We start from the raw sequence: 23,486 nt of genomic DNA, 5'->3' as shown, positions 1-23,486 counted from the left end.
CTCGGCTGTTACTGGATGTTCTAGACGTGTACTGTAAAGTAGTGAACGGGAGGGGTTGTCTTGGGTTAATAAGGGGATTAATTCCCACGTGGAGGTGGAAGTACTGAGTAGTATATTGCATAGGGACTAAGGGGGTTGGACTCTTTACACTACACTGCGTGCCTGTTCCGTGGAAGCTGAGATGACATGCCAGCACGTCGTCGTCTTCGTGGCAACGCTGCATGATGATTCCCGTGACACTGGCTCAAAGCTTATTATCATCCTCACTCATTCTCGTCAGGTAATCGCCTAATCAAAGCAATACATGGCAGAAACCAGCAACCAGAAGCCATCAACCTTGGCATCCTCGTATTTTGTTTCTCAAGTAAACCACTGGACCAGACTTGGTTTCCCGCGCCTCCAACAACCATATGAAAGGACACCACTGGCAGATGGCACACCCCAGACCCGTCAATGCCTTTAGGAGGAAACACTAGGCTTATGAAGCTTGGCCTTGATCTTGTCTTTCAGGCTGGTCTTCTCGTGATGCTCTCCTCCATTCTTGCCGCTAGTATGCTGCTGCGGCTGTTGCCCATGGGCTGAGTGGTGGGTGATTCCCCCGTCCCCTCGTTGCACGCCCTTTTGCTCCAACAGGCCTAGACGCCAGTGTTAGCATTTCCTCAAGGAACAGTAAGAGGTAGTGATGAAAGAAAGGGGATAAACTCACGATCAGCCTCCCTAGCCGCTCCAGGGCGCGAGGCATCAAAATCCCCGCCCTCGGCCGCGAGTCCACTCGACTTGACGTAGGCCTCCCCGGAGTCGCCTTTGCCTGCGCTCCGTACATCATGGTGCTCTTCCTCAAGCCCCTTGGCGCTGTCCCTTCTGGTCTTATCACCAGTACCAACACTCTCAACAATATTCTGCCCGGCACCAGCACCAGCAGGTGATTTGGTCTGAGCCTGAGCCGAAGGAGCGCTATTACCCGCATCTCCGCCGCGCTCGCGCGCAAGCTCCTCGATAGGCCGAGGGCCGGGACCCTCGACGTTGACGGGGCGATTGGCTATGTCCTCCTCCTCCTTGGTCTTCTCCTTCTTGTCGTCATCTTTTCGCTCGCCCATCTTGGGTCCTTCTTCTTCTTTCTTGCCAATTCCTTCGCCGGCGCCGCCGTGCGTCGTCTGCTTGTTAGCCGCAGCAGCGATGTCGGTAACCTGCGGGGTCAGGGTGGTGGAAGGAGCAGTGGGAGGGGGAGGAGCGCGGGTGTCGTTCTGGGCCTGGGTCGAGTCGTCGCCCATGCCAGACGCCGAGGGCACGGCCGAGGGGTCGACTACTCTCTTCTCGGGCTGTTCTTTCTCTTTCTTCTGCTGCTCTGGTGCTGGGGTTGGCGGGAGAGGGGTCGCTGCTGCTTGGGCCTGCTCGGCCTTTGCACGGCTGTCGCGTACTGGGAGGGTTGTTGTTGTTCCAGTTCCAGCAGGCTTGGTTTCGCTGCTTTCCTCCTTGTGTGGTTGCTCGGGTTTGGAGAGGGCTTCTTCGTTGGATTCTGCACAGGTTTCAAGTCAATACGCTGGTGAGGAAGGAGCTTAAGTGGTAGGGAAACTCTGCGAAATGGTAAGTTAGTCAAGACCAGGCTCATGGATTTGTACTGGTGAGAGTGGGAAGCGTGCCACCAATGTTGCCGGCGTCGTAGGGCTCCCCGGCGGCCACATCGCCCATCTTGCCCGAGACGGGCTCTTCGTGGGACTGGTTTTGGTTCTGGTTCTCACCCCAGATGGCCTTGGTGGCGGCATTCTTAATGCTACTGATGGTCTCCATGGTAAAGGCTAAGATGGCACTGGCTTATTCGTGTAGGATTCTCAGCGTGGTAGTTGGTAAGCGGTAGATGTAACAACGTAGGTTTGCATTCCTCGATTCAGGAAGGAAGCGGTGCCAAGATATACCCAGCTCCTTTTGCATTACGCTTCTGTTTCTGTCTCGACGTCCAACACAGGCTTGAACAACCGTAATAGTTGTGGCTGGTGACGTAGGAGGGGATCCTCCAGCCGTCATAGCCCAACCGTCTGCCAATAGTATGAATTACACAGACCTCCAGATGCCCTTCATAGTCCCATCCCCAATGGAAAGATCAAGCCTGTCTCTGGCCGGCCAAGGAAATCCCGATGATGCCCAGGCATGTCGCTCCCTTTGTTCATGACAGGTCAGGGCTGGTTACGGTACTTAAGCCTTGAGCTGAATACAGGTCCCCTAAGCGATTAATCATATATCGCACAAATGCGGTACCGACCATGGTGGTGCTGTACCGCAGCATTAAGTTCTCGAGCAATGGCCATTGTGACAGGTTGGGATGACATGACGTTGGGCGGGATGATTGTGCTGACGTCATGCCTGGTGCTAGAACATTGCGAAGGGGGTGCCACTCACTCAGATAAGGGGGCTTCTGGCGCAAACTACAATTCGGTTCAGTAGCTTCTAAAACGCTCTAGCTATGTTGCAGACCATAGCGCATTCCATGAGTTGGAGCTAAGCTACGTAATATCCTAATGTCTACCGTATTGTGGTGTAGGTCAGTTAAGGCAGTGGGAAAAAAAGGTTCCGCAAAAGTTTAGGTCCTACCCGGAATCGAACCGGGGTTGCCGGAAGTCTGGTAATCAGAATCCGGAGTGATAACCGCTACACTATAGAACCTTCAACTGTTGGTATTTTTTATTCAAGGTCCCTTCTAAGTGTCTCCCAAATCCACATCTGTCGATCACCTTGACAACCGTGAGGTCTTATGGACGTATCCTGAATATGGTCTGCGGCGAAGGCGTTGGGTTTGGTCATTACCGCAAAAAATCTGCCAAAGGAGTTATCGTCAAGTGCTAGTGTCTGCCGGTGATGGTACAGGGCGAGGAGTGATCAATGATGGCCTCAGAAGAGAAGCTGGAGCGAGGACGAGAAACTACGGGGCGCTTGAGCGGTGTAATATGCCTGCAGAATAGGGGGTTTCGGCAAAGGCAAACAGGGTGTCTGCTAAAGTGTTTACTGCATGCAAGCCAGCAAGGGGCTGCAGCGTGCATTTCTTTCAACCACCAATCTACCTCTCTTATAGTTTGACACTCTTGACCAGGCCCGTCTTGATACCCGACAGCTCTCCCTGGTAGCCTCCCGGGCCCTCGCCGCCCTTGTATACAGCCTTGACGCTCCGCAGCTTCTTTTGCTTCTCGGCGAACTTCATCCGCTTCTTGACACGCGGGTTGCGCACTTCCTTCTTCCGGTGAGGTGTCAACCCCTTGTTCTTCTGGATCTGGTACGAGATCTGCCGCTTTCCGTCCGGCCCGATCTGCTCCGTCTCGACGACGCGCTCTCCCTTGCGCGCCTGCGCTATAGCCTCGTACCGCGCCGCCTTGTCGGCCCGCTTCCTTTGTGCCGTCTGCGCCACCATGTCGTAGTACTCGTCCTCCTCGCCACGGACCTGCTTGGCCACGGCGTCCTCGCCATCGCTGTCCTCGCCGCCCAGGTCGGCGCCGAACTTGCTGCCCTTCTTGCCGCGCCGTTCAGCCTCGGCGTTCAGCCGAGCTTGGCGGTCCCTCTGTGGAAACGGTTAGTGGCACGTCAAGGCAATGTGTAGCTGTGGCATGGCAACTTACAAGTCGCTCGCGGTACGGGATGTCCATGTCACCACCGGCGTCGCGCCCGGCACCGGCCCGGCGGCTAGCCTTTTGGACGATCTGGGATGTGTAAAACTTAAGGCTCTTCTTGCGACGAGCCTTGTCGGCGGCGGTGCGGGCGTCAAGGGTCTCTTCCTCGCCGAAGTCGGAGCGGTTATCGTCCATTTCGACATTGTTCGCGGAGACGGGCGCTCCAGTTGTCCTGCTAGCCTTCTTGGTGCTTTTGAGCAGTGCGGACAGCTCCGCGAGAGACTGCTCAACCGCTTTGGCCTTCTCGGCCTTCTCAGACGCCTTCTTTTGGTTGGCCTTGATCTCGGCCTTGGAGAGTTTCTTCTTCTTTGCCTTCTGCTCCGGAAGCGGTGCTGCGTCGAGCATCTCCAGATCCTCCTTGTCGGGGGGTGAGAGCATTCCGGTGCTAGCAGCAACTGTCTTGGTCGACTTGAGCTGTTTGACCTTCAGCCACGCCTCCCGACATTTCACCAGAGTCTCCATGACCTCGTGGTCTCTGAGTTCTGAAGGGCTCAAAGTTGCGGCTGAGCCATTTCCGTCTCGGGAGGGAGACATTAGGATCGCAAAGTAGCTCGCCAAGGAAGCAATATAGCAGCTGAGAAGCCAACACTTGACCACTTCCAGTGATTTGGCAGGTTTCCCCTCTGCTTCTTTCTGTAATGCAGGAAGAAGTGGCTGCAGCTCCCTGAATTCGTCCACCAGGTACTCAAACTCGGGATACCTAGCCTGCAAAAGCCTGAGTCTTTCCTCAGGTCCCATATCGTCGGTTACCTCCACCTCCTTCAGGACTTCTGTCGTGATTTCTTCATCCTCCCCAGTTTGCTCCTTGGGCGCGAGCCATTCGCTCTCGTCAAAGGCAAAGTCGGCCTCTTGCAATTTGGCCAGCTTCTTGGCCTGGAGACGCCGCGCCTCTGCCTCCTCTTCCTGCAACGCGGGTTAGTCTGTGAGGCCTAAGCAGCACGGCACACGGCAAACCCACCAGGGCATCGGCCTCCGTCTCGATGTTGTCAGCATTGTAGTACTCCTTCCTCGAAGAACCCCACCAGCCCTCATCACCCTCTTCTACCTCGCCTCTCCGCTCTCCACTCTCAGACACATCATCGTCCGGCGCCGCAGAGGCTTTGGCTCCTTTTCGTTTTGGTGGCACCTTCTCCTCTTCGCTTTCCTCTGATCCGTCCTCCTCCTCAAAGACCTCCTCGTCCGAAGCTTCTAGGAAAGCCTCCTCCCTGTCCTGCCTCTTGAGGCGTTTCGAGCGCGGCTCGTCATCATCGTCAAAGTCAATGCGGTCCTGGTTGGCGTAGTACTCGTCCTCCGAATTGGCGACGTCTTCAAACGTCTTGATGGTGAGGCGGGCGTCCTTGACATCGACTTCCCGCGGCCCGCTTGGCTCCGGCTTGCGGGAAACTTTTCTTTTCCTGGCCATTTTTGGAAATTCTTCAACCAGCACGGTTATCCAAGGACTGAGAGACAGCGGCCGACTCTTTGCGTGGGCGATACGATTCAACCACGTTGTATCGTCCGTGTGGGGTCCTGCTGAAGTTTTACAGGGCGATCTTCAGATAAGACGGTGGCAGAAAAAAGTTCTGGCTGTTTCAACGCTCACCGACTGCCAAGGGCGGGCGTTATGGCGGCCCCACCACCCGGCTGCACCTGCATGCACTTAGTGCAGGCCCCACTGCACTTACAGCAATGGTTGACCCCTGATTCCCGACACTATCAACGGCATCAGTGAAGCTCCCACTAATCAACGCAGCCGCTCATGGATATCCTGCAAAGACTCGGCATTCCACTGGCCATTGCTGCCGCCGCATTGAGTACCATTCTAGCCGTGATCGCAACCATGGGTTGGTTCAGCAGAAAGAACCACATGCCCGTCGAGGGCCGGGTATGTCCAAATGTCCAATTGTCCATTCTCTCTCACCTCATGAGTGAACTTGCAAACCCGCTGATTAACACAACACCCAGACGGTTCTCATCACCGGCGCTTCAGAGGGCATGGGCCGTAGTGCCGCCATTCAGCTAGCAGCCAAAGGCGCCAACCTCATCCTCGTGTCTCGCAATGTGGGCCGCCTCGAAGAAGCGCTTGCCAGCGTCAAAGTAAGCTAGCCGCTGTGTTCACCGTGATTATTTCAAGTTCAGCTCCCTGACATAAACCCTCTTCCTCTCACCCTCAAATAAAAGGCGGCCGCCAAATCCCCCTCCACCCAGCGGTTTACCTACATCTCAGCCGACGTCGCCGAGCCCGACTACGCGGGGCGGGTCATCGCCGAGGCCGTGGCATGGAACGGCGGGCAGCCGCCCGACATAGTATGGTGCGTGGCGGGCATGTCGACGCCGATGCTGTGGGCCGATGAAGGGTCCATGGCCGCCGCGCGGCGCAACATGGACGTCAACTATTTCGGGTCGGCCGAGATGTCCCGGGCGATCCTGCGCGAGTGGCTCAACCCCGAAAACAACAACAGCAACAACACCACCAAAAAAAACGCAGAGCCAAAACACATCATTTTCACGGCCTCGGTGCTCGCCCTGTTCGCCATTGTCGGCTACGGGCCCTACACGCCCTCGAAATGGGCGCTGCGCGGCCTGGCCGACACCCTGGCCATGGAGCTGAACCTGTACCCGGACACGCCCGTCAAGGTGCACGTCGTCTACCCGGCCACCATCACCAGCCCCGGGCTGGAGAGGGAGAACCAGACCAAGCCCGAGATCACCCTCCAGCTGGAGAAGGACGAGCCGCCTGAGACGCCCGACACGGTGGCGAGGCGGGCGATCGAAGGGCTGGAGAGGGGCGAGCATTTTGTGACCGTCTCGTTTCTGGGGAATCTGATGAGGTGCGGCGTCCTTGGCGGGTCGCTGCGGAATAATTGGGTGTTGGACACGCTGCTGGGGTGGATTGTGCCAATCATTTACTTTTTTGTCATCAGGATCATGAATGCGCAGGTGTTGGGGTGGGCAAGGAAACATGGGCACCTGGCGAAAAACGTGGAGACGACATGAAGTCTGTTAGGGGTTAGGAATCGGGTGTATATGTACAAGGGCAGGAAAGGGAAAATAACAGTAGGGAAATCGAGATAATGTAATCATGTCCTGTACCAAAAGAAGTCTGTCGAGTCTTGGTATCAAACTCACCAGAGCACCTCGCCAATGCAAGCATATCCCTCTATCACCCTTCCCAAGGAACCCTTTTTGAACGCCATCACAACCAGCATTACCATCCGAACCCACCCTTCACACGTAATACATAAACCACCCCGATTCGGGTTGTATAGTATCGTACCCCTCCCGGCCCCGTCCCCTCCCGGCATCTCCATCTCCCTCCAGCCCCTCCTCCTCCCACCTCCTCGCCTTGATACCCAGCGAGCCCGCAACCATTTCACAGCTCCGCCCAACCCCGCTCTCTACCAGGGTAACGGGCACCTTGACGAACCCCATGGGCACCTGTCCCCTTTCCAACCTCACCACGCCACCGCCCCTTTGCCCGGCAAGCTGATGTTGATCCCATAGACACCTCCCCTTCTCGTCCCAGTAGGCAAACGCCGTGACCCACCCGGAATACGCCACCTTCCCGCTCCCGTTGGGCTCCTCTTTGTCCACTACACGACTCCAAAACAACCTAGCCTTCTGGCCCCCGGGTTCACGAAAACTCTCCTCTAGCCCGTCCAGCACGGGCTTTAGCGCAATACGGTACCAGCGCTCGGCTTCCGCCCCAAAAACGCCCTTCCCGAGATAGGCGGCGCACCGGCCCGCGAGGTTGGCCCAGTCCTGCGGGGTGCCCAGCAGGCGCACGGCGGGGATCCCGCAGCGCGTGCCCCACGAGTAAACAAAATACTCTTGCATGGTGCCCAGCAGGGCGATGCTGGCGACCGCCGTGTCGGAGGGCAGCGTGGTGGAGAAGGCCGGGAGGATAAAATCCTGCAGCAGCGACGGGTCCCGCAGGTGCTGCTGCTGGCTCACCAGGGCCGCCATCCGCTGGGCGAGCTGGGCGTGGTCGGTCTTGGGGGACAGAGGCGTCTCGATGTGCAGCTGATTTAGTGTCCTTTGCTGCGAGTGGAGTAAGAGGGGCTGCAGGGAGGACGAGTTGCCGTTGACGTAGGCGCTTAGTTGAGTGAGGATGGCCAGCCATATGTCGTCGGGCCGCAGGACGAGGTTGTGGTGGTTGTTGTAGGCCTCGAGGCAGGCGAAGACGAGGCCGTTTTTGGCGGCGTAGGTGGTTGACGTTGTGCGAGAGAGCGTGGGGAAGGAGGATTGGATGATTTGTTTCTGGCTGGCGGGCTGCAGCCTGGTTCTAGGGCTGCCGCCGTCGACATCGTCGTCGGTGGTTATGCTGGCGAGGAGCTGCTCTGGGGATGTGGAGTGGGCATAGCCACTTAGCCGTGCGGGTTCAGGGTTTCGCCGTGAGGGATAGATCGTCACAGGCATTCTTGGCCGCTGGACGATATTTCTATCTGGCCGGGGAGAGGAGAAAGAATAACAATCTGTCGGTTGTGGGAGTGTGCCTTGCTCCTGATGAACGGATCAGGAGAACGGCTTAGATTTAAGTCGGAAGCATTGAACCTACCCTGCCAGTGGCATGTAACTCTACATGCACCGCTAAACGCGTCTAAAAGAAATTCGAACCTGCTCATCTGAGTAAGAGGTTGCGGGCTTGCGATCCGGGTAACGTAGCAAGCGATCATAACATTCTCAGAGCAAGTCCAAAGTCCGTGTAAGTGACAGATTTGGGCGGTCCACATCGGTGCCAAGGAGCGCCGCCGGAAGTCATCCGACGAGACTAAGCCCTATCGTTTGACCGAGCCCCTATAAGACCATGTTTGTATCGCCAACCGCGGGCCGCCGTCACCTGCTGTTCAAAGCAGGCAAGTTGGTTACCGATTGTCGGGATCTGGGGCTGCTCTTAACCCAAAACAATTGGCTCTCTCGTCGAGTCAGTGAAGCTAATTGGAGCCGCAAGCGCAGCGGCCGGGAACAGAACATGGCGACCGTTGCGAAGTGCTACCTCCGTACCCAGCTCCTTCCCGAACCATCTTACCGATCTCGGCCTTACGGCTCGCTCATTCGTCCCTCCGAGGGCTTGAGGGACAGAAAGGTTGGATTGTGACCTGCCCTTCTTTGCGATGGGGGCCGCTGTGAGCGCGAGGGTGCCTAGGCCAATGCAGCCGACGCCGCAACCAGAGGAACATGAGCGAGATGAGCGCGACATATTAGCTGATTCATAGGCCTGATTTGTTGGCAAGCGAAATTTGCCATGTTTGTTGCTCCGTAAGTGCAGCCAAAGGCACGAGCAACGGTGCTGGCAAGGTGTGTTGTAGAGTCATCGATGAGTTGGACAGGAACGGAAAACACTCTTCAAGCTGAAAGAGCTTGGGTGGAAGCTACACCTCTGCCGGGGTTTGTTTTCGAATATTTGGGTTTTGCGACCCAGGGCAAATCTTGTTCGCAAAGACGTACAGTCACCAAGCAGTTACGTGCTGCGAGAAACAAGGAACAAGAACTGTATCATGACCAAACAGCGTATCCATGATATATAAAGTAGAAGGGAGCAGAGAGCAGGTCCTACATGGTGATATTATACATGTTTATTAGTGGATTGAATGATTGCAGAAGTTTTGACCAGGTGCGCGATAACTTTTAGGCGTGCACAGACCCCTGACTTCCTCCTCTCCAGCGCTCTCTGATTGGGCAATCGCATCAAAATTCTCCGCTACAGTAGCAAGGCAGCGCCTCTGGCCTTTCCCGCTCAGCTCTCCTTTAATCCTCACGTCCCCAAAAAAAAAAAAAGTACTCATCCAGCTTAACAGCTGACGACAGCTGTTCAACCATCAGCGATTCCTCCCGCGACGAAGCAATCCAACACTGGGCATTTTATTTTCCTCTTGGCGGGCTCGAGCATGAAATCGTCGGCCGTCCGGTCACAGCGAGGTCGTCCGAGCAAGGTGACAAAGCCGGCCGCCCCGACACGCGGTCGTCCCGCGCGCCAGGCTGCAGCACAACTGGCCGCCCACGACGCCCACGAAGCCCACGCGCTTGCCGAGGGGCTTAAGAACGAACCCGCCACGGCTGCTTCCGTGTTCGACGACGTCGGCATGGGCGCCGAGGAGTATGCCGCTGCCGCCGCCGCCGCTGCTGCCATGGATACCGACCTGACCGAGGACGCTCATGGCGAGGCTGAGCCCGAGACCGGCATGGACGGACAAGACCCCACGGGCGCCACATCGGGACTACCCCCCCACGTTGACCTCACGGCCGCCAATATCCTCGCCAACGGCGGCGCCAGCAACCCCGGCAACGCCCTGTCTCAGCCCGTCCCGGACCAGCTGCAGGACATGCAGCAGAGCCTAGCTCACGCGCACCAGCACCAACACCAACACCAACACCAACAGCAGCATCAGCATCAGCACCACCACCAGCACCAGCATCAACATCAGCCGCCGGCCCAGATGGGTCCGCCGCAGCAGCTGCAACAAGGCCATCAGCCGATAGACTCGTCAATGATGAAGACGACTGAGGAATTGGCGATCGAGTCAGGCTACGGAGAGCTCAACATTGAGAGTGCGCTTGCTAAGAGACTGGCACGCGAGCCAGGCCAACGTCTCGCGCAGCAGCGCCGGCCGGAGCAGGTCCTTAACCTGGCACGACGGAGCAACGTCGAGGCGCTGTTTGCCCACATCGCAGGCGAACCTGCGCGTGTTCCGTGCAAGAACTGCCACAAGGGCCACGGGCCCTGGACCAGCTGTATCGTGGTGGACGGCCAGATGTGCGGCAGTTGCGCCAATTGCTGGTTCAACGCCAGCGGTGCGAGATGCAGCTTCCATGGTAAGCGGAAATCAAAGTGTTGCGCGAGAACTGAACCGCTGCTGACACCCTTTTTGCAGAGACCCGCAATCCCCAAGCCGTCCCGCAGCATCCATCCATCATGCCTGCCAGCACCGCCGGCCTCGCGGCCGACCCTTCGTACCGCTTCCAGGCGGCCCACCCGCTCCTACAACCGCATGGCGCGGCGGCCATGGGAACCGTCGGCCACGGTGGAACCATGCTGACTAACAACCCACTGTTCCAACAGATGCTCACCAGGGCCATGGGCGAGGTACGGGCAGCGGACAAGGTGACTCGACAACTCATCATGATCGACATCACCGCGAAGCAGCTGGCACTGCAAATTGCCGAGTACGAAGAGATGGTTGGCGGCAACCAGGAACAACCGCCGAGCGGGCCTGTCCCGGGCCAGCAAGGTATGGGGGACGAGGCAGGGCCTTAGCAAGGCCCCTATTTCGGTATTTTACCTTTTTTGGACTTGTCCTTCCCGCGAGTCGACACAATGGACGGACATGGCGACGGAATTACACCCAACGGTGGATGGCAGGTTGCCGGGACGAAAATAGTTTGACTATTACTTTTCTTAGGTTGAGCTAGAGGCTCTTCTGACATGGATGCAAGCGATACCCCGTCATATTTCATTTTTCGCCCGCTTAAGTTGCAGGATACGCAGTAGTATTGTTATTGATCCGCCCCATACACGGCTTGAGATCTTGTGCCCTGATTCACACCCGAAGAACGGGGATATCCGATGCTAGCGTATGGCTAGCGAGGACTAGAGTCAGATAAGATATGCACATTGGGTGGGAGGGAAGGAAGAAAGCATAGGCATTTCATTGAGTTATTGTCGCCGAGATTTTTGCAGTGGAATTGGGTGGGAGGCATTCTCATATGTGATATGCCTCCGTTTGGGCTGCTTGGCCGCGATCTGTCACGTTGTTTGGAGTTGATAGTTGATGAATGGAAGACCGTTATGAGCCTGGTGGCATTGGTATGCCGTTCTCTCTAGTGTAACTGGTCATTGACTAGTGTACTACTTGGAGAAGAAGGATAAATCGCCCCTTGATTTTGGATAGTCGAGCACAGCCATATCTATGTTCCATATCACAGCGTCTACCTAAGTAGGCAAAGGCGGACACAGAACCGATTATGATGTAAAGTTCTTTCCGAGCTGTATTGAACATACACTTCTCTCACAAAGCTGCTCTCACCACAGAGTAACCACTCCGCTCATAAACATGACTAATCCTATAGTTCGCCACCGCAGCGTCGTCTCCAAACTCGAACCCTCACTCTCTCCATACACGGTCTGGTTATTCGTCATGTTGCCCTGGTCCTTGAAAAACCACATGCCGTCCCGTATCCCGCACACGGCATTGGGCGCTGCAGGATCGCGACACCGGGCTGCCCAGTCCTGCTGCCTTTGCGACGAGGACGAGTTGAAGTAAGCCTTGACATATCTGACCATCAGCGTCGCGTCCTCGGCCGGCGGCCCGCCAGACCAGAACTTATTCCCGTTGCTCCAATGCTGCAGGATGAGATGGCCCGCCGTCGAGGGGACAGCGGGGCCGTCCATCTCGGCCAGCCTGCGCCCGTCGGCGTAAAAGAGAACCTTGCCGGGGGTGTAATCGATGCGGTACTCGTGGAAATCATCCGTCGGGTCGAACGGCAGGTACGCCTTGGCAAAGTTGCCCGTCCGCGACGCGTCGTAGCCCGCCAGCGCCGCCTCGCGTGATTGTAGGACGAGGTTGACTGGGTAGCTGCTGTTGGTCGAGTTGAAGTCTTTTGACAAAAACTCCATGTCGATCTCCTGCGTGTCGTTGAGATACTACATAGGCTCAACCGCATGGCATTGATCGTCAGTAAGCAACATCCCTCCCCTGAATCAAACTTGCAGCAGAACAAGCAAAGCAAAACCCATACCCAGAAGAAGGCCGCGCACGTGCCCGGAACATCCGTCATCTTCATCGACGCCCGGTAGGTGCCCCAAAGCAAGTCCAGGCGGCGGGTATCCATCTCGGCGACAGGGACCATGCCGTCGACAGACTTGCTCCGCACGACCAGGCCCAGCCCAGCGCTTTCTCCTTGACCTTCACTGTAGGAGGAGGAGGAGGAGGGATTTGCAACGAAGACGTTCTCCACGGCAAACATCTCACCGTAGTCGCCCCTTGCCCGCTCCCGCGTGAGATTGAACGCCTGCGGCGCCCAGTCGGTGTTTAGTTGCGCAACATGATCCTGCGCAAACCTCGTAAAGTCGGACTCGATCAGGTCGGTGAAGACAACTGGGCTGCCGTCGATGCTTGTTGAGTAGCCACATTCACAGTCGGCGAGAACCGGGTGGGCAAGGAATAAAAGTGGCCAGGGGTAACGGAGAAGGAGGCTGACGGTACTGACGGGGGAGGAGGAGGCAGATCGATGACGATGGCGAGAGCGAGAGCGAAGCTGTGGTAGACGGATGTTCGGCGTGGGGAACTGAGAGTGAACCTGAGAGATGAATCCGTCCCAGAAATGTCGCCGCGCAATACTACTAAGTTTCGCCAGCCGCCGCGCGGCCAGAACCAAAACCAAGACCGGGATCATGACCATGACCATGACCATGACCGAACCCATGGCTACGGCAACCAGTCCATGATCCATGGCCCTCTGCCCGGCCAGCCAAGCGATTGAATGGGTTTCTTTTTTTCTTTCCGTGCGGCCGCGGACCAAACGGAAACTCGAAACGTGATCGCGTTGCCCTGGCTGTATCTGAGCGAGTGTGATAGCCACTTCACCCAACGGCAGCAAGATACAGACAAACGCAAGAGCAAAATCCGACTCATGACCCGGATGTGACAAACGAAAGACAGCGGGGAGACAGCACGACAGCAGTATATGGGGTAGGGGTACATCGCCTCCGCGTTCCTACATCCTCCCTCCCCCTTCGTTTTCTCTTGCTCATTTTCTCTCCCTCCAGTGCCTCCCTCTCAGTGTTTCTTCAGGGGTCAAGGTAAGACAAGACACCCTATAGGTTATAGGTCAAGTAGGTACCCGGGTGCTCGATACGTCCGGATCTCGTTCCTACGGAGTAGTACGATGGGACGAACTGCAAGCACCCGTCCACATTGATGTGTAACCCAGGGCAAGAACGAGCGCAGTGACGGCGGCATACCGGAGGTACCTGCCTACCTACCTACTGGTTACCCCAGCGTAGGCAGAACGGCGGATTCCCTGCTCGTTTCGCTTCCGAGCAAACTACATGTCTCACGGCACGCACTCGGTGCCACCGTCCCCAATCACTTCCATGGAAAGCTGCTGGTTTGGGGGGCCGTCGTCGTGTAAAACAAGCACTCATACTAATAATGCTATAGAAGTCCTGCGGCCATTGTTAGAAAAGAATACATCATATACATGACGACTGCACGGCCAACCACCACAACACGGGTTAACTTACCATCATGATTGATACCCCCAACAGATCCTGCTTAACTTGGGCGAAAATAGTGGAGTGTTGCACATTCATAAACTACTGACTACTGGCTGACTGACTAGGCTGGCAACCGCAAACTTAAAAAGAATCCAAACTATCTACCCCATCCATCTCCATCAACAATCCACCGAAATCAGAGCAGCTCAAAAACAAAAACAGAAATTACCAATCTTGTGTGTATGTATCTGAGTGCTCCTCTTGCTGAGACGACTTCACATTCGAGCACCCAGCCCCCAAAAATCGACAAGGAAATCAAACAACCAAAAGCCGACCCCTTAGCCTCATTCACCAGTACCAACCTCTTGAGCCTCCCCTCCCCTCCCTAAATCTCCGCCCGTATCTGGTACAGGAACTAGGACAGGTAGGACTGAAACTCACACCAAAAAGCCTAGAGGAAAAATAAATGCGAGGAAAGAAGAAATAGTATATTGAACAAGGTATCCGACAGACCAACGGTCGAGAGAAGATCAAATTGTGAAGGTCAGATTAAATATTGGTAAACGGTGTTAATGAAACACGGAGAAGAGACGAGGATTCCTCCACATGGACCAGCCAACAGTGTGCAGATATTAGGTTTGCGGGAGCGTTGGTCCTCCCACTGGACCACAATGCGAAACCGTACCAAACCTGCCCCCCATTTGCCGAGACCACAACGATAGTATGCAGAAGCGAAATGCGAGTAAAGGACAAACATCCACTGCAACACAGAGACCCAACACCATCCCCAGGCGCCCGAAACCCGACCAACCAAGGGATTTCACTCAAGGAAACAAGGAAAGCAAGGGAAAAAAAGGAAAATCAACGGGAAACTATGAAATAGACGCAAAGAGGTATATGCCCTAGGAAACACCACCCCGTACTTAATAGGCAAAGGAAAGACAAAGGAAATCGTCAACGTCATCACACTAATACACGCTGTCCTCGTCCGCGCCCTGCGAGGTCATGGACGGCGTCGAAACGCTAGAGGATGCAGCAACATCGTCCACGTAGCCCACAAGGGCCTGTGAGTGGAGCCGGAACGATTCACCCATGAGGCGAGTGATTCTATCCAACTCGTTAGCACATATATACCTTCGAATCGACGAGAAAACGGAGAAGGAAAGACTTACCCCCAGACAACCACCTCATCCAGCATCGAGCCCCACAGACGGGCCACGACGGAGCTCAGCTGCGTGACATACGTCTCGTCGAGATCCTTGTCAAACAGCTGGCGGACACGGTTGTACATGACCAGTTCGTCCTCGCTTGCCGGCTCCTCGTCATGTTCCAGACGGTAGAGCCAAAGGCTGAGGATGATCATGAGATCCATGCCGCACAGCGGGTGCTCAATGCTCCAGTTTGTCGGCGAGGTGCGCGCCACCCAGCGGACGCCTTGGAGAACCGCAGTCTCAATGCAGTTATAGCACTCCTGAATGACCTTGATCATCTCGCTTGAGCGCTTCACGCGGTCCCGAGCATTCGACATGGCCGCCGCCACTTCGTACGAGTCGTGATACCGAAGGGCCTCCTGAACCGTCTTCAGATCCACCTCCAACCGAGCACGCGCGTTGCGGAACATTGCCTTGGCGTTGAAGATCAGCGGGTGTCCCTTGTGAGGAGCGTTAAGCGGCACCGAAAAGACTTCCGGCTCGCAGAGATCCAGGGACTTCTCCCAAGTCTCGAGAGCAAGCCTAAGCTTGTACTCGGTGACCACGTCTTGCAGCGCCTCGGGGCTGCGCTTGTGATACCAGACTTCGAGGAAGAGCGCGTTGATCATGACTCGCGTCGCAAAGGCGCTGTACTTGAGTGTCTCCCCTTGGAAAAGGTTGTCGTGAGCCTCCATGAACGTGACGCTCGGAGATACCCTCAGGTGATCCTGCCAGGCGTCATCGGCAACCTTCAGGTTCCAAAGAGCCTCAGTCGAGGGGAGCTGCAGGTCCTCAAACTCGTTGAAGCTGATGGCCGGAGTGTGGTTGTATGTCAGTGTCAGAAGACCAAAGAAGATGTACACGGCGTAGTACGTGCGCCGGCAACCTTCGTCCTCAATCCACTCGGCGCGGGTAGGCGCGCGGCCTTCACGAGCTTCCTGTCGCAACTTCAACTCGTAGCGGTTCCCGGCAACCATGTTGGCAAGCAGACTCTTGATCGAGCACGCCCATTCAAGGCCCTTCGGGTCGCCGCTCCAGCTCGCAAAAATCATGTTAAGCAGCGAGCTTTGCATTGTCCAGAGTGGACACTTGCGCGAGCTGAAGTTTTCCTTGTGCTGCAGGAACTGATTGACAAGCACCTTGGACCCGATGTGAAGTGTATAGGCGGGCTCCTGATCGAAAGCATACAAAGCGCCGATCGAAAGGACAGCGAGCAGGAGCGCAGGCGACACCCGAGTCGGCTCAAACGAGGCAGGATGCAGGAATGGAAGGTGGTGATGGAACAGGCCGAAGTAGGTGGCAAGATAACGATTCATGGAAGATAGGCTAGGGACGCGGAAGCCTTCTGGGATGGCATGTTCGCTATCTGTGCTGCGGATATGGTCCAGGATCATGTTCCTTTCTTCATCATTGCTGACCTGAGGGGCCTTGAAACTCCCGCTGGGCTGAGCGGCGTCAACAGGCGTGTGAGAGCGGTGCTGCATGAACGGTGACTGAGGTCTTGGAGTGCCTGCGGCCGAAGGGGGAAGCGAATTGATCATGGCCTGAAGTCCTGGGGCCAGACCGTTGACATTCTGGCCGGCAAGGGGAGGCAGCTGACTGGAGGTGTTCTGAGCATCGAATGCTGCCGAGCCGCCTGAGCTGATCGAATGCGCCTTGGGCTCTGACTGTGACATGAAGCCCTCCCACTGCGGCAAGCCGATAGCGCCGTTGGGGTATGTCACGGCAGGTTCCATCATCGCGGATCCATGCTGAGAGAAAGCCATGCCAGGACTGCTGTCGTAGTGGCTGCCATTAGCACGAGCCGCTGCGGTCGCTTTTTGATGAAGGTCAGCAACGAGCATTGCAGCGGTTTCCACATCGAAAATACCGTCGCTACTGGCTTCGAATTGCTCAAGAGCCGAAGTATCGATGGCGATTGCAGACTTGGAGGGACCGCTGACAGGCCGGGCAGTCTTGGGGCCGCCTCGGCGCTTGCCGTCGCTGTGGAGAGGGACACCTCCATCTTTAGCATGGACGGTGCGGTCATGCCGGAGAAGAAGGTCGCGCCGCACGAAGGTGCTCCGACACTTGAGACACTTGAACGGCCGCTCTTTTGTATCTACAATGGTTCGTTAGAGGGGATGGCAAGACCAGATCAGAGATGGAAAAACATACGGGATCGCTCATGTCTGCTCCGATGCTCGCTCCTGCTGAATGCTCGGTTGCAGAACTGGCACTTGTACTTTCTCTCTGGGGCGAGTGAGGCCTTTCGTGCCGGTGTTGATGCTGCCGAAGATGGCATTACTGCCACGCTTGCGCCAGGCATCTTGGATATGATTGTCGCGTCTGTAACCTCGAGCGAGACTCGGTAGGCCACAGTGTGCTTGGCGATGACGACGACAATGACAACGGCACTCGGGAAGTCGTTGGGGGCTCCCTCACAGAACGATAGTTGAGATCGCCTGACTCCTCGCTCGCTCGCTCGCGCGCTCGCTCCCGTGGGATTTAAAGTGTGTCTGCCGGACTTTGAAATGTGTAGCTGCTCATTTGTGATATGATCATGGAAAAGGATTGTCGAAGGGGGGTATTGGGAAATGGCCTGTTGCCAAATGGGATCGTCGATGTCGTCTCGCTGCAGAGAGCGAAGACTATTACACGTGCGCAAGAGCTGGGTGCTATCTGCCCGGTGGGTGCGTTGAAGGTGAAAAGTGGGAGGGGTTTTCTGGAAATGGCTGATGACGGGAGGAAAGGAAGGGGGGAATTCAAGAGGGGAAAAATGGGCTGCGGAGGTTCGCGGAGGGGAAAAGGGAAACTGCCAATGCAGGTGGGGGTGCTTTCCCCGGCGACCCGCAAAGCAAAGGGTGGAACAATTTTGCTTTGTCCCAAATAGGCTTAGCGACTCGCATCCCCAGTAAAAGGCCGGGAACGAAGCAACTCCTGGACCCACCGAGAGGTTGGGAGCTCAGAACCACACATCTACCTTTCCTTTCCAAGACGCCATTGGATTCTGCGACATACGTATCAACCATCTTGCTGTCCTCTCAGGGAGCGGTGTGAATACCTTGACGTGATTTTACAAAAAATTTCCCCATATTTTTCATTCTTTTGTTGCACCAACGGGTCGCAGCCGTCGAGGGGCCAGCTGTCCTCGATGCATCGAGTTCCTAACTCAACCTTTGAGCACTCGAATGGCATGGCGGGGTGAGAAAGGGGGTGGCCGCGGGGCAAAGCTGTTATCAACATAATAACTCATATCCTCTCATTTCCTAAGCGGGATGGTGTAGCTAAGGCGCAACTCCTAACTCGAGACACCTATCCAACTAACGTCTCACTAGGGATGGCTGACTTTCCTTACCCAATTACAGTAGGCTCGCGTTCGGGGGCCACGTTCTCTCCTTAAAAATTTTCATTCCTGCCGAATTACATACTTAAGTTACCCCTCAACCTCAGGAGTGGTTGCTTTTGGCAGCGGCTGTGCATCACTCATAAGCTTCGCTGCTGCTTCGAGCATCTGGTCTATCAGAAAGGACAGTCAGCTGCTGTTTGACAGCAGTCACTGACCGCCACATGGTGACTGCTCTGGCATCGAGGTCACAGTGGAGTTCGTAGCTGCAAGAGCTCGGGACGCAGTGGGTCTGCTGTGTGTTGCAGCGTTGCGCTGGCATCGCGGGGCGAGCTTTTGACGACGAACGCAGGCCTTGGATGCTCCTCTTCATTAGAGAGGTTACAATCCAGTCCTATAAGTGTATTCATGCCTTAAAAATAGCGGTCTCCTGGGTGGATAAACATATGCACGGCAATGCCGCAAGTAAGGCTGCAGCGGCGGATGATAATAGCCAATACTCGCATTGTCAAGAGTGCCAACTTCAGCAAGAAATCCCGTGACCATCGCGCAACCTCCAAAGTCACGAAGACACCGCGGCCTCCCAGCGGACCTCAATCGAGATTGGACGTCGAAGCGGAGGGATCAACATGGACGCCTCCCCAGTCAAAGCTTAGGCGATGTCTCCCAAGCCCCTCCCCCTCCATTCCTTTAGCTTCGCGCTTGTCAGGCCATTCTGTTCATGCTCTGACACTTGACAGCGTCGGACAGAAAGCTCTCGCAGGCGTTGACCATCCAGCAGTCCCATCTGTGTGGCAGCTGCGCTCCGCGTTCCGCTCGAGCGGAGCGGGGTGTGCGTAGTGTCTTGGCATCCTGGCCGTAGCACGCTGTAATACCGTAATATCCGTGGTTAGTGTATGTATTCAATAACGTGACCTCCGTATCACTACGAGGTAATGGCCCCCTCATCCGCCCAACTTGATGACAGTGAGAGCGGCTTGATGAATCGAAAGTGATTGCAAGTCAAAACCAGGTGTGCACCCCTCAGATGAACAGTCAGATGAGATTTCTCTCCAACCCTAATAATTTGGATTTGTGCGCACGGTGAGAGTCAGCATGCCACGAAATTTGCGCTAAACCGAGGCGGAAATTGAGCCGGTTTCCTAGCCACATTGGCGTTCCCACCGAATGGATTAGCCCCTCCCGAGGAACCTTCGATAGGTGAGCGATCCCACTTTACTCCCCACTCGCAGCCAACCGGCCTACTCGAGTCTCGTCACAGCCGATCGGGTCGTTCGGAGGCGGGTGCAGCTTCCTCACGCTGACGGGAGAGGTCGCCAGAAACCGAGCCGCAGGCCAGTCGGCACCCGCTTTCTCGATTTGCATTCAGCAGCATCAAATGCACCGAGTGCCAAAATCGGGTTAGCCAGTGCTCGGGAGCTGGCCCGGCTAGTGTACGAGTAAGGATCCCATCGCTGATTGCCCCTCCCCGTTTGGTCAGGGCTGTTCACGTTTTCAGCCTCTCGCAATCGTGACTTGCTTTTTCTGGTGCCCACGATGAAATCCCGGGTGCTAGGTTAGTAAGCAAATCCTTGGATCGATATAACGTTATGTACTAAAATCCCGGACAGCGACGGGGTGGCTTTTCCCCCTGCATTCATCGACTGGAACTGGAACCCATTTTCGAGACTGTTATGCACACTACGCACACCTCTGCCAGGGTTTGAATCCATACAACAAACTTGGAGGTGAACTGGCGGGCCTCGGCGTGCAAAGTGTGGAAAAACAGAGGCCGGCAAGGTAGCTGGGGCATGATCCTAACCAAATAGGCCCTGTCAAGATCGAACCATTGGCGCACAAAATTTTGACCAAAAATCCTTGGACAATCTTAAAAATGGCGGGCCGGCTCTCTGGAATACTGTATCGACAAGATGGGGGCTGTTTCCTTGGACGAACGGCGCGGTACGGCGCGACGAAAGTAACTATGGGCCAGCTTGGTATTCGACGCGTTCGGCGACCAATGACCGACGCTAGGTGAAAGAACATGCGGAAGAATCGTTGGCTAATCACTCTCCCCAATACGAGGAATCAAGATAGGTATTGGGAGCTGGGCCCACCACCTACTTCCCACATCCTTTAAAAATTGAGTATTTTCCTCCAACCGCTCCTCTCCGCTCCTCTCGGACCTCTCCTGCAACCAATATCACTCGTGGTGTTTCGCATGGCTCTTTTGTGGAGACCTGTCTCCATCCGGGTCGCACCCGGGCCTCACCGTGGCCCAGGCCCGAGGATTCGGAAATTGGCCGCGCCAACTTTCCCTCCAACTCGCCAACACTCAATGCTTGGGAGTGGAAGTTCTCTCTTGCGACCATCTTGATGAGCTCAGAAGCGACCTTCTCCAGCAGGAGTTAACCCTTTTGAATAGCCAAGCAAAAATCCGGTTTCCTGATATTTCAAGCGACAGGAACCGGCCCTCGTTCAAGTGCCGTGTCCACTGCTGTTGAGACAAGAGACGACGACTTGCTCCTTTTGGGAACGTCCGGCGCGTGTCAAGGGGCGGGTGAAGCGAGGAACAACCGGTGCCAAGTTTCTTCAAACGGCGGTGGGCCTTGTTTTCAAGCCCGCACCGGAACGGCTGGGCATTGCCGTCCACCGCCGGACTGCAAAAACGACCTAGCGTTTGTCAAGGTACTGTGCATACACGTGGTCATCAGTTGGTGGATATGCCGTGGCATGCGGTCCGGCCTGCAACGCGTTTTCTCGCCTCCGATTGCGAGGCCCGACCGCGAACACTTGTTAGGCACCCGACGGAGCTGACGCCATTCCGGCACGCGGCATCTTTCACAGTCTTTTCAGATTAAGTTAGCGACACAGCCGCGGCAACCTTTGATTTTGTTCGCGTGCAGGCACACGCTGATTCTCAGACTTCCTTTGCTGCGCAAGGATAACACAAGGTAGTCCGGCCGTTCAGCGCTGTATCCCGTCGGTTCTTCGGCCGTGCCACGGAACCAACTGTCTGCTCCAAATGCTCAGGTCGTCAACAAAGTTTGGGTGACTACGGCCGTTACTATGGCTGTTGAGCTTCCTCTATGGGCGCCACGTTCATTAATGTCTCGCTTTTCAATCCATGAGGCCATCTGGAGCGTAGAGGCCCTCGAGGACGTCGACGCCATATGTCTAGCGGGCCTTCAATGATATGTCCCACCACCGGTTCGGCCTTGGCCTCATCCGGTTGATTTTTTCCGGCTAGCTGACTGGCTGAACAGGAAGCCGATGATCTCTTGAGCTCGCTAGGCTCTACATAATTGCGGGTTCTTGGTGAGCCCTATCTTCCTCCATTGAGGTACATACGTGAATGCAATATCTAGGACAACAACCCGAGGTATTCGCGTCAGGTCTGCTTCCACCAACATGTACCATTCCTCAAGCCGAGGTTATATGTGAGCTAATACGTGTCAGCCGTTGGCCTGCTCATAATCCGTTGTTAGTACAGAAAGCAAGAAGATTGTCTGAAAGAAGGTCATATCAAAAGTTAGCCGAATACAGGTCGAAATAGCCGGGAGCAGTATTTGCTCGGGAGTCCATCTGGAGGTGATGAAACCGGGCTTCAGATATCGAACGCTCGTTGTTCCAAGGTGAGGACGAACCTACGGACGATGTGATAGAGTCTACTCTCTCTTGTCAGAGGATCGGCCGGACTCTGGACGACGTATTGGGTGCACAGTGAAGCCGTCTGAGCCATTGGAAGCGATGCTCTCTTTGTTACACTCGAGCATGCGTCAAGCTCGGATGTGGTGACGGTAACACATTTCCGCTATGTGTAACAAGTACCTTATCACCAACAGTGAGTCTGAAACGGCCAAAGCCCAATCCAGACTACCATCTTGGCAAGATGGCGCGTGAGGTTAGATGCTTCAGCAAAAGCGGCTTTGCTGGCTATTGCTTCTGCTGTCAATCGCCGATATGGGTGATATGCTCTAGGAGAGTGCCTCGGCTATTTGCCAAACACACTCTGTCCTGGTGGAAAGCCGATTCAGTTTTCGCCGCAGTTTTTGCCCTCCAACTCCCGAGGACCGGCAGGGCACTCTAACAACAAGCCGCGTTGCGCCAGGTATCGGTACGACCGCCAGGACTGCATGAAAAGAACGCTGTAGGTCATTGCCAAGACTTGAAGGTTCCACCTGCAATTCCGAAGGCCAGCGCGTCAGACAGGGACCGCACAAGGCATTTGAGCGCTAGGGCCGCGACTAGGTACTCTGGCACCTGCTACGGTAGCACCAGAGGAAAATATTTTGCACTTGCCATTCCCTTTGTTTTTGAGAAGAAGCAAAAACAAATATACGATCATGATGCTGTCAGGTGCTACTAACGACCAACGAAAGTCCTATCAACTGCTTTGGTTAGCAGCGTGCTAGGGTTTCCAATTGAGAGCGCAAGAGTTCAGACGTACGGTGGGCGGACAGACCTCCTTCCCCGTCGAGCGAAGAGCGCCCCGCATCCCCTATGCGGAACAGCAGAGGACCTTGTTCCACCCCGCTCCAGGAGACTTGTGTGGCCAAGGGACAGACCATCGCCTGCCAATCCCAGAACTCGTTCTCTTTTATTCAACCCTACCCTTAAACTTCATCCGACCTCTTTGGCACCTCGACGGCAGGCAAGTCCAGGAGACTTGAGAGTGTGGACGGTAGAACAAGACCCGATCTTTTGATTTGTGAGAGCAGCGGGTTTGCGGGGCACCAAATACAGCAGGAATTCGATTAGCGGCCGCTGCGTTTGACCAAAATTTGGGCGAATTGCACCTCTCCCCTCTTCGCAGCGCAACCTCCCATACGCGCACACGGTCAACCCCGTCGGCCAGTCAGATCGCCCATCGCTATACTCTTCGCTCCTTGCGAGGCTATCTGGCGCCTACACGAGCAGCTGGATCCGCCTTGGCGAGCAGCCGTCCACGGTGACGCCAAAATCCCATCTCGAATCACGTTGTCGATCTGTTAAGCAATACGGTCTCAATTTACCGTCGGCTACACGCACGAGCAGACTAAATAAGACGGTGTTGAGGGGCATTGGGCTGGACGAATGACGGCCATCTAGCTCTTGACACCCTTGCTCCATGTGGCTCTGCCCGTCTCGAGGACAACCTCAAT

General features: G+C 55.6%; 5 protein-coding genes and 1 non-coding gene across 6 annotated transcripts; 1 reads left to right on the top strand and 5 right to left on the bottom strand.

Moving 5' to 3' along the window:
- Positions 1 to 250: 250 nt before the first annotated feature.
- On the bottom strand, positions 251 to 1,874 carry N656DRAFT_776129 (uncharacterized protein). The gene is made up of 3 exons (XM_064814573.1): positions 1,644 to 1,874; positions 707 to 1,516; positions 251 to 635 (listed from the first exon to the last, which is right to left on the bottom strand). Exons 1-3 carry the CDS (start codon positions 1,786 to 1,788, stop codon positions 460 to 462), a joined length of 1,131 nt encoding a protein of 376 aa, XP_064672633.1. The 5' UTR covers positions 1,789 to 1,874; the 3' UTR covers positions 251 to 459.
- Positions 1,875 to 2,577: 703 nt separating this feature from the next.
- Positions 2,578 to 2,658, bottom strand: N656DRAFT_t35. Its single transcript has one exon. It is a non-coding gene; the product is annotated as a tRNA-Gln (tRNA).
- Positions 2,659 to 2,987: 329 nt separating this feature from the next.
- Positions 2,988 to 5,199, bottom strand: N656DRAFT_726123 (uncharacterized protein). The gene is made up of 3 exons (XM_064812568.1): positions 4,612 to 5,199; positions 3,603 to 4,556; positions 2,988 to 3,544 (listed from the first exon to the last, which is right to left on the bottom strand). Exons 1-3 carry the CDS (start codon positions 5,053 to 5,055, stop codon positions 3,059 to 3,061), a joined length of 1,884 nt encoding a protein of 627 aa, XP_064672632.1. The 5' UTR covers positions 5,056 to 5,199; the 3' UTR covers positions 2,988 to 3,058.
- A 192-nt stretch (positions 5,200 to 5,391) lies between these two features.
- N656DRAFT_703758 (NAD(P)-binding protein) lies at positions 5,392 to 10,887 on the top strand (the record flags this gene model as incomplete). The annotated part of the gene is made up of 5 exons (XM_064811120.1): positions 5,392 to 5,517; positions 5,598 to 5,729; positions 5,814 to 6,614; positions 9,476 to 10,445; positions 10,505 to 10,887. 5 exons carry the CDS (start codon positions 5,392 to 5,394, stop codon positions 10,885 to 10,887), a joined length of 2,412 nt encoding a protein of 803 aa, XP_064672631.1.
- Positions 10,888 to 11,724: 837 nt separating this feature from the next.
- N656DRAFT_685410 (glycoside hydrolase family 16 protein) lies at positions 11,725 to 12,773 on the bottom strand (the record flags this gene model as incomplete). Its single annotated transcript, XM_064810613.1, has 2 exons — positions 11,725 to 12,273; positions 12,369 to 12,773. Coding segments are annotated over 2 exons (954 nt in total), but the record flags the coding sequence as incomplete, so codon positions are not given.
- A 2,043-nt stretch (positions 12,774 to 14,816) lies between these two features.
- Positions 14,817 to 17,346, bottom strand: N656DRAFT_766340 (uncharacterized protein; the record flags this gene model as incomplete). Its single annotated transcript, XM_064813471.1, has 3 exons — positions 14,817 to 14,955; positions 15,021 to 17,139; positions 17,196 to 17,346. The coding sequence occupies 3 exons, from the start codon at positions 17,344 to 17,346 to the stop codon at positions 14,817 to 14,819; spliced, it is 2,409 nt and encodes an 802-aa protein (XP_064672629.1).
- Positions 17,347 to 23,486: the final 6,140 nt, after the last annotated feature.

The sequence above is a fragment of the Canariomyces notabilis genome (genome assembly GCF_033297395.1).
Source record: "Canariomyces notabilis strain CBS 508.74 unplaced genomic scaffold N656scaffold_4, whole genome shotgun sequence".
NCBI classification, from domain to species: Eukaryota; Fungi; Ascomycota; class Sordariomycetes; order Sordariales; family Chaetomiaceae; genus Canariomyces; species Canariomyces notabilis.
The sequence above is the reverse complement of the archived record's forward strand: the minus strand, read 5'-3'. Positions and strand labels throughout refer to the sequence as shown.